The 10,208-nt window shown below is 36.1% G+C and overlaps 1 protein-coding gene across 2 annotated transcripts in view; it reads right to left on the reverse strand.

Annotated features, from left to right (window-relative positions):
- VPS45 (vacuolar protein sorting 45 homolog) overlaps positions 1-9,067 on the reverse strand; it is a 48,329-nt gene extending 39,262 nt beyond the window's left edge. The window contains exons 1-7 of one of the 2 annotated variants that reach the window (XM_072946653.1): positions 8,548-9,067; positions 7,786-7,920; positions 5,459-5,519; positions 1,965-2,044; positions 795-863; positions 544-681; positions 6-116 (exon numbers count right to left, since the gene is read on the reverse strand). In XM_072946653.1, the coding sequence (XP_072802754.1) occupies positions 6-116; positions 544-681; positions 795-863; positions 1,965-2,044; positions 5,459-5,519; positions 7,786-7,920; positions 8,548-8,640 (687 nt within the window). In that variant the 5' untranslated portion in view covers positions 8,641-9,067. The remainder of the gene's footprint in view (positions 1-5; positions 117-543; positions 682-794; positions 864-1,964; positions 2,045-5,458; positions 5,520-7,785; positions 7,921-8,547) is intronic. The other variant, XM_006216922.4, reaches the window with a different exon arrangement.
- Between the last annotated feature and the right edge of the window lie 1,141 nt (positions 9,068-10,208).

A 10,208-nucleotide genomic window follows, 5' to 3' on the forward strand; every position in this document is an offset into this window, starting at 1 on the left:
TGCACCTGGTTTAGCAATGGGGTGATGGCATCATCGCAGCGATCTAAAATAAGTAGCAGTGGAGGAACCTCAGTCCGCCGGAATTCAAACAGTTCATACTCTTTAGTTATCACTTGCTGTGGATGAGAAAGATAATTTGGCCAACCAATTAGTTGCAGATTGAGATGATATAAATAGAAAACTAATACATAAAAACCATATTTAACAATACTTTTTTGCTCTTTCATAGGCTTTCCATAAAAGGATTCAAAAGCTTGACAAAGTTTAGTAGCATTCTGTTTAGGAGGTTAGAATTTGAATCTCTATTTTTAAAGTGGTTTAATTGGATAAAAGAAGTAGCTTGCAAATGTTTCTTGGGTTAAACCTAAGACTCTTAGCTCTAATTTGTTGCTTTTGGTCTTGAATTACAACTACCTACCTCTTTGCCAGTAAACCTAACACATTATCTCTTTGGTCATAAATAAAACATTCCTTCAGTTTCTGAAACGTGATAAGGAAATGAATGGTCTTGAGTTTTGGAACTGGGGACAGGGAATGCTGTACCTTAACACATTCAGCAAGTCTCTTTGCTGCCTCTGATGAAAGCTGGTAACGAATCATGGGACATTTCTTCAGAGATAAAAGGAGAGCTGTCAGTCCTTGAGTTGTTCTGGATAGCTGGGCTGGATCCCAATTTCGACCCTTTTTGTTAAAAACATATTCAGAGAAACTATCTGAATTTTTTGTTACAAGTCCAATTACTTGCTGAATTAACTCTGATAAACAAATTAAAAAAAAATCCTTTCTTTCCATACCTGGCAACAACCCAAAATATTGAGGGAAAACAAATGTGGATTCACAGCAATGTAATCACCATAAAATTCCTGCAAACAAAGCACCAAGATCCATCAGTCATTCCATAAACTCCCAATTGTATCAAGCAATAATATTTTTCATATGTGATATAATACTATGTGATACAATTAAATTTGAGGAAGTGCATACGTAAAAGGCACAGAAAAATTGATCAATTAAGTAACAATAGTCAATGTGAGGGAATTAATAAGATAATTATAAAATAGAAGCAATAATAATAAATCTTAAAAAAAGACTACCCCAAAACAAAGTTGTATAAGTATACATATTACAATTAAGGGAACTTATACGCACACTTATCAGTTAGTAAAAATAAAACATTGCTATAGGATATATAATGTTATACTCAGATGAATAAGAACTTTGCTGTCTAGTGTATTCTCATGAGGGAGAATATGACTTAAAATAGGTCATCCTTTTTTTAATCATTAATCACCTAGCACATCCTTCTGAAAATCCCAAACTTATTTGCTTCCTTGAAGACAATATTCTTCACTTAGGTGATAAACGTATTCAAACATTTGTGATAAATGTATTTAAGAACACTAAAGGGTTTAAGAAGGAAAAAGTAACATGAACTATTCTAATGTAATATATTACATAGCATGCAGAATAAATATTTAGTTTTCAAGTTTCAACTTAATGACAAGTCTGTTTATAACTCCCCAAAGTAAGACAGCCACAAACAGAACTTTGTTTTTCTTTTCCACAAACAGAACTTTAACAAACCTCATTCATATCTTTTACTTCCTATTCTCTCCCAATCAGACACAGATTACGACTGTACAGACAAACATTCTTATGGTGTAGCTCATAAAACTAGCATAAGACATATCTGACTCTGACCCCAACCCTGTGAAACCCTCCCTACCAATCCAGTAGGATCGAGTACCATTCCAATCTCCTTATTCCCACTGACTCCTTTAATTTTGTCCCCATCCAATTTGATACCTCTTCCAAACTTTCTAAATGTGAGCAGTCTGGTACGACACATTTATTGTGTCTGATCAATAGCCTACCCTCTTATGAGACAGCATTTCCTTATTTTTAGACTCAAATCTTTAAAAAGGGCTCATATAAGAGATGTGTTAGAAGACCAATATGTTTACCTGAACCTCAGCCACAACTTCCTGTTCATCAGCTTCAGCTAATGATTTCACATCACTCTTGCTGATCACATTACTGAAATCTGAAACAGACATATGAGTTGTGGCTGACTCAAAGGAGATCATCTCTGCTGCAATGAGACATAAATGGGCCTGACAGTTAAGGTCTAATGACTAAGTGAAGTTTAGTATACATTGTGACATATATCAAAGTTGAACACCTTCAAATTGGAGTGAGTAGCACAAATATGTTTAAATCCATAAATTCATAATAATTAAAAGGGGGGGCACTATTGTAGGCATTGGAGGATGCTAGGGAAGCAAATCATTATATTGAAAATAGCAAATCCTTTTATATTTTATATACAAAATATATCACCAAATAACTGGATAGTAGATGAGGGGAAATCCTTCTTTGTAGAAATATTCCAGCTAAAATACAAAGAAGCAATGATAATGAAAGAATTAAAACATCATGATTTTTTTCAACCCCTAGTAAATCAATGGATGGACCTAGGCACTGAGCATCAACCTCTGCTAATATCATAGTAAGAGACCATCAGTGGAAGCACACAACACTACCTATGAAATATTCTTGCTGAAAAGAAATCAAATCTGAATCTGACTAAACCTTTATCCAAGTACCAATTTACAGGAACTAGAGGACAGAGGAACATTTTAAATTGCAAAAAACATGTTAAACTGTCCCATGTGGATGCAATTACCAAGACCCAAGCCGTGGGAAACTTTAACAGAACAACGTAGTTTCTTCAATAAATAGATTGCATGGGGGTAAGGGTAGAGATAGGACCTACAGATTAAAGAAACTCAAACAACATATCAACCAGTAGCAATGTGTGGATCTTACTATGATTTTTTTAGTGGAGAAAAAAAAAGGCATGAAAAAATTTGAACCCAATGAATATTTGAAAATAGGAATCATTTTTCATTATTTAAATGTAATAATGGTATTTTTAAAAAATGAGTCCTTATCTTTTAGTAATGCACAAGGAAATATTTATGGATGAAATCATATGATGTCTTAGATTTTCTTCAATATAATGTTGGTGGGGGACTAGGTAGCAGTATAGCTAAAACAAGACTGGCCATGGTAGAGGACCTGTAGCAACTGGGCAAAGGGTACAGGGGATTTACCTTTTGTACATATTTGAAAACTTCCACAATAAAAAGGTTTTTTTTTAATAGAGGAAGGGAGTAACCTATTATACAAGATATTTTGTGGACATAAGAATATACCAAAATAAAATGATTAAAAAATGACATGAGCAGAAGGCCAATTTAGTGCTAACAACAATTGTGCTGAAAGTCTGTAATGAATGAATTATGTATAAACTCAGTTTATTTCAATCAACTACAATTGTGAAATTGATTACTACACCAAAGAAATTTCAACAGCCTATTTTTCCTAGGCTTTAGTGCTACTTCGACATACTTAATTCTTTTCTTCAACTTGGTATTTTTACAGCCCAAATCAATCTTTAGAACCAGAAGAATAAATATTAGTTATTATTTGTTATTACTCTCAACCACTGCCTCGAAGAACTCTCCTCAGAGGAGAAGGGAATCTTTCATCTCATGACCTATTAAATTTTTAGCTAAGAGACTTGTCAAAAGAGTGATTCTGCTAGATACCCACTTAAATTTGGCAGCGTAAAGAATCAATCTCTCTCTCTCTGTCAATGAGTACAAAAGTTTCTATACTTTCTTATTTTAAGTACTTGGCTTGTAATCAGACTAAGAAATGCTGGAATGACTACATACAGATCAGAATGGCTAAAATGGAAAACATGGACAACACTAAATGCTTGTGAGGATACAAAGAAATTTGATCACCTGTACATTGCTAGTGAAAATGTAAAATGGCATAGTCACACAAGAAAACATTCAGCAATTTCTCAAAGCACTAAACATGCAACGACCATATGATTCAACAATTGCTCCCTGGGCATTATTTATTACAGAGAAATGAAGACTTAAGTTCACACAAAAAAACTGTGCTCGAATGTGTCTAACAACTTTATTTGTATTAGACAAAACTAGAAACAATTCAGATATTCTTCAAAGGGTGAATAGTTAAATTGTGGTAAATATTACTCAGTAATAAAAAGGAATGAAGTACTGATACACACAACAACCTGGATGAAGCTCTAGAGAATTATGCTAAATGAAAAAAAGCCAATCCCAAAAGGTTATATATTGTATGATTCAATCTATATAACATTCTTGAAATGATACAATTATAGAAATGAAGAACAGATTAATGGTTTCCAGGGATTACTTAGGAGGCTGGGGTGGGAGGGAAGCAGATGTGGCTATAAAAGGCAATATGAGGGATCCTTATGGAGATGCATCCCAGCTGCATCAATGCCAATATCCTGGATGTGATACTGTACTACAGTTATGTAAGATGTACATTGGGGGAAACTAGGTAAATGATAAAAGGGCTCTACGTATTATTTCTTACAACCGTATGTGAATCTATAATTATCTCAAAAGAAAAATTTAATCAAAAAAGAAAACTTGTGATTATTATTAGCCAAAAATAATAACAAAAACAAAAGTAGGATGACAGAAACTAATAAAATTGCTTACTTTTTTACCTCTTGGGGTGGTTTTAAGGGCCAAATAATTTATGAGAAAGTTTTTATAAAATGCAACATCATCACAAATGTTAATTTTTGGTATCATTATTAAATCATGGTATATGCTCAAGAAGGTACATATGTCTTAGTCTATAGTCTAAACCCTAAAACTCCAAAGCCTTCAGGGAAGCTTTAAAACTTCTCAGATGCCCTACATACTATTATTGAGTTTGGTGTGAAAATTGCATCAAATAAACTATACTAATGTTACAAAGATCAATAATGACATCTAGAGGAGAATGGATGTAACTTCCAAAGCAGAATATATTACATCAAAAAAATCCATATAAATTGTATAGTTACCACAAACCTAGTTTATTTCCAGGCCTCCAGCACTGCACCCCGCCCCCCCAAAAGTTATGCACATAGAGATATCTACCTGGTGACTTGTACTTTCAAGTATTACATAAAGTAGCCAAGAGAAAGGGAATGTTTTCATTTGGTATATAAAGTAAATCTCTGCTTTTCCAACAGACTCAAGTACACCCTCCTTCCAAATAAATAAAGCAGCTTCTATGCCTCAGTTCATAAAAGTATAAAATAGGAATAAGAATACATTTTTTTGCAAAGGTGTGATGTGAAATTTGGCTACCTATAACTTTTGACTTACAAAGAATCTTGAAATGCAAAGTAAAACTTAAAAAAAATTTTTTTTACCTAAGCAATCAATGATGAATAGAAATCACATTTAGCTCTCTGAAATAGAATGTTGGTCCAACCCATTTAATTGAAAGGACAAAAAAAAAAAAAGACTCACATTGATATGAAGTACCCAACAGAACATACTGGCTAGGATACAATTACATGATTGAATACGTGAAATAACATACTTACAAATAAAATAGATACTGTACTTGGGTCTTCGGAGCTCCTGAATCAGATAATCCACATTCTCCTAGAAAAAAAAGAACAAACAAACAAAAATATTAGGAAAATTGCTTAAGTGAAAAAGTAATAAATATCATTCATTGATTTACTGACAATCTACTGTGTGCTGAGGTCTAAATTAAGTGTGTGTACCCTGGGAGGGGTGAGGGCTAGGGATAAAAAAGAGAAACATTAAAAATAATGATCAGGAATCATATAATATTAACTAGCAGAACTGCCTTGGCCAAATTAAGATTAAAAATATAAAGAACACAGATTTTGAAATACAACATAAAATTGATAATAATTCTGCAAATTTGCCTCAAGCTGTTTGTCTATAAATCTATATTCATCTGATCAAAATTCTTATATGGAATAACAAAATACATCTAGTCCTTTAAAAACCTACATTCAAAAGAAACTACAGTTAATTATATTTACTTGGGCTTTTAGCTTATTGGGACCTAAGACTGTACAATTGCAATGTTTGTGAAGTATTTACAAACAGCAAGCTAAGACCTTTTATATAATTACATTATTTTAAAATAAAATACAAGATTTAGAACTAAAAAACAGTTGATTTTCATATGCTCAAAACATAAGAATTCCAATTACGTAAGATCATAATGCAGGTTTTATCTATTTCTGATACTATAACATATGGTTAAATTTCAGTATAAAATTGGTCCCCAAACTATATATGATATAAAATATCATTTTGAATGTTAGAAAAACTATACATTTCCCTACAGAATTAAAAGTAATGTAAGCAATGCACATTGCTTGTTAAATGGGAAAAGGCTTTAAGAATTGTCATTTAGATTAAAAAATACATTAAAAATTAACTTCATAATATAATCTTAAAGAAAAATTGTTATTAAGAACACATTTTGAGTTTGAGAATGTATATATATAAATACACACATATGGAAGGTTCTCTAATAAAAGAAAGTTAGGAAATGATGGACTAGATTATCTCTAAGATCCCCTTTAGGACCAAAATTTCATGACTAATGTGATGCAACTGGAAACCACTATAACACAATTAATGTATTAATTAATTCAGGAACTCTTTATTGAGTATCCACTATGTGGCAGGCATTGGGGATATAATAGTGTGAAAAAATGAACATCTTTTCTGCTCTCCTGGAGATTACTGCTAGTAGGTGAGATGTATTAATTAACCCCACAAACTATATGAGACTTCAACCATGACAAGCAATAGGGAGGGGAAGATGGTGCTGTAAGTGCTTATAAGAAGGGGGCTGGACCTAGTCAGCAAGGTCAGGAAAGATTTGCTTGAGGAAGTAAAGAAGCTTCAGGCAAAGAGAAGAGCCTGTGCAAAGGTCCTGCGGCACAATGGAATACAGCGGACTAAAATATTGGTGTGGCTAAGAGCAAAAGTGGGGACGGTTTGAAATGAAGCTATAGAAATGGTAGGAACTAGAGCACACAAGGCCTTGCAGGCCATACTTAAGGAATTTTGTTTTTATCATAAAAGCAATGAGAAATCATTCAATGATTTGAAGCATGGTGATATGATCAGATCTATATTTTGTAAAGTACATAATGTACAAGCCTAGTAAAAGAATGCATTGGAGTTGAAGAACATGAACATAAAGCAAGAGAATATAGAAAATAAGACTGAAATCGTAAAAAAATTTTGAGGAGGACTCAAGCTAGATTTAGAAGACGATAGGCAAAAACTGACAGAAGGCCAAAGAACCTTTAATTAGGGGAAAAGAACAGGAATGAGCATTTAGAGGGATGATAAAAAGGCCTAGTTGGCTGTAGAAGAGGAGCAGAGGTAGGACATAGGAGGTTGGATACATAAGGGCAGATCAAACCAACTAAAGGAGAGCTCTGAGGGCTACTAAATGTAGATTAATCATGGGAGTGAAATTGAGCCATTATAGGTTCCCAAGCATAGAAGTGAATAAAATGGTTAAGACTCAAGACACCGAAAAGAGTATGTAAGATTAAATGGCAATGGTGTTCAGTGTGATAGGTATGGAGGTTAACCCAGGAATAAAGTGATTTGGGTCTCTGTTAGGGTAGCTGGTGTAACTTTTGCAAGTAGCTGAGAACCTAAAAGACATCTTGAAGGGAAAACTGGCTGTAAGGAGTGAACTGAGGTGTGGAAAGGAGGCAAGTCATGGTTATAACTCTGATAAACCAGTGTAATTATGATGCCACAAAAAATGATAATACAAATTTATTTTGCCTTCTTAATGGTTTCAGATCATAGTGTGCTACATTCGTCTGGACAGATGGCAGCTCAGTTTATGTAGTACCTTCATAGGTCGAAGAAAACAAATTGCTTTCAGGTGTTTCATGATCTCTCGATTTTGAGAATCAATACGTTCAAAAAGGTACACTTCCTTCTGAAGAATTTCCGATTGTGTGTACACCATACTCACTATGCCGGTCTGTAAAGAAAAAGAATTAACTAATACTATGCTAGTCCAGAATAGAAAAATCAAGAAGCAATATCTAAAACTTAAAAAAAATTTTTTTTCATTAATATTTAGCTGGATATTAACGTAGGTAATAACACTTACTGAGCATCTAAAATCACAATTAATGTACCAAAATAAAATGCTCTCTGAACATGGACAACCCATAAATTTGCAAATACAAAATTTTCCCATCAACTTAAAAGCTTTTTTAAAATTTTGTGACCAGCAAATAATAACCTGTCATCTCAGTTTGAGCCCTAACAGCTTTACTTTATAAACACAACGCTGAATGAAAATAATAGGACCATCCCCAAGTCTTACAAGTAGTCTGTCTCATATTATTTCTTGGCAGAGGCATTTAGAAAAGGATTTCTGATTCTAATAAATTGTACTGGGTTTGAGAAGAAATCTCTGGCAGTGGTTAAAGCCATTCAGACTGAAAACCTTCTGGGCAAGCTTTATGTGACGTTTCAGTTCCACGCAGAACTGACCCTCACTTATAAATTTTTAACTAAATACTAAATCCTAGTGGGATGGGACCAGCTAATACAAGGGAGGGAGGGTTCCCTCACAAATACTGAGCCAAAGCAAACTCACCGTCTCTTTATCCATGAGAAGTACTTTCATACCCGGTCCGCTGTCCTCTATCATTTTAGAAATGTACTGCTTCACAGCAAAAACCACGTTCATGGTGGCGAATTGACAGGTTGGCCCTGTAGCCCTTCCCGCCCCCCTTTTTTCTTGTTAAATTACCCCCGGCTTCTTGGCCGGGTCTCGGCGGCTTCCTCCCCGCCCGGCTGTGGCTTCCGGAAGTCCGGGCAGCCGCGATCCTGGGAGTTGTAGTTCCGCTACGCGGTCGCGGGAACCCAGCCTCCCCGCCGGGTGGAAGAATCTGACTGAGACACGCGGCGCCGCCGCGCCCGGACGTGATTCTCCACCTATTCAGCTGGGAGGTGTTCGAGGCCTGGACTCTGAGACCACTCCCCGCCCCTGGTCCGGGCTGCCCCGGCCGTGGTCTGACGCCTCTCCCGCTGGCTTGGGGAGAGGGTGGCGCCTCGCGGTGTGGAGGAACTTGGTGTAAGGCTGGCTTGGAGGCAAAAACAGCAGAGCCTGGCCGTGGTCACTACTTGCCATTAACGCTTTTTTGGGTGGCAGTGAAGGATAGAGGGGAGGGAGATGGCCGTACGCTCCTGGCAGATGCTCGGGACTCGGAGGGACGGCGTGGGGTAAATCGCACGCGCTGTTTGCTAAATAGTGGCCGAAATTCGTCTTCTCCAGCTCCTTTGGGTCATTAATAAGGCAAGGACACTGCCCTGCAAAGTGAGGCCCGAGTTGTCTTTCCGAAGACTGAGGGACATCAGAAGTTGAACAAATATTTGTTGAATGAATAAACAGACGGAACGCCCTTTAGAGAGATTGTGGGAGAGGCCTCGGATGCCCCAGGAGGGCCCGGAGCTGGGCTCGGCAGCCCTCTCAGGCCTCGGGCTCGGCAGAGCCGGGAGCCACCCAGGTTTCGGCGCCCTGCGCGATTGGACTCCGCGGGCTTCAACTCGCGCGGGGTGCTGGGGACTGCTACGCTGAAACTGCGGACAAGAAGGGGGTTAAAAGGGTCAAAAAAAAAAAAATTAGTAGGGGGCACGAATTCTGTGAGCTAAAGCAAAGCAGCGTGGAGATTTTAAGGGAAAACTCAAAATTTTGATTTAAGAAACGACAAAAACTTAGCAACAAAATGAATCTGAAAGAAATCAGCTTCTAAATGTCAGCATACCCCGAAGGCCTCTCTCCATCATGCCCTTTCTTGAAAAGGAGGGTAAATACTAGTTTTCGGAACCTTTATGTCGGGGAATTGTAAAATCAAGACAATAACAAGAAACAACTGCAAGAAATCAGTGACTATATTGCTTGTAAATACTTGCACCAAAAAAATGACCAGTGTTTGTTGGGGGGGGGGTCATAGTTTAATCAATAGATTCAACATTACCAAATCAATATTATTTCATTGTAATTGTATGAAATAAACAATTAAATTTAGACCCTGAGCACGTTAACATTAATCTGACTGTTAAGATTACTTTATGAAACTTTGTATACAATTTTCAAATCCTTTAAGGGAGATCAGAAACCACTTGAAATACCATAGATTTTTATCACATCTGAAATTGTGAAGATGTGTTTCTTTTCTTTCCTTTTCAATTTTTCTACCATGTAAATAAAACTTCCCTTTGGGCACCTTTTCTATTTTTGAGATACATTTTGCA

The sequence above is a fragment of the Vicugna pacos genome, chromosome 21 (genome assembly GCF_048564905.1).
Source record: "Vicugna pacos chromosome 21, VicPac4, whole genome shotgun sequence".
Taxonomy (NCBI): domain Eukaryota; kingdom Metazoa; phylum Chordata; class Mammalia; order Artiodactyla; family Camelidae; genus Vicugna; species Vicugna pacos.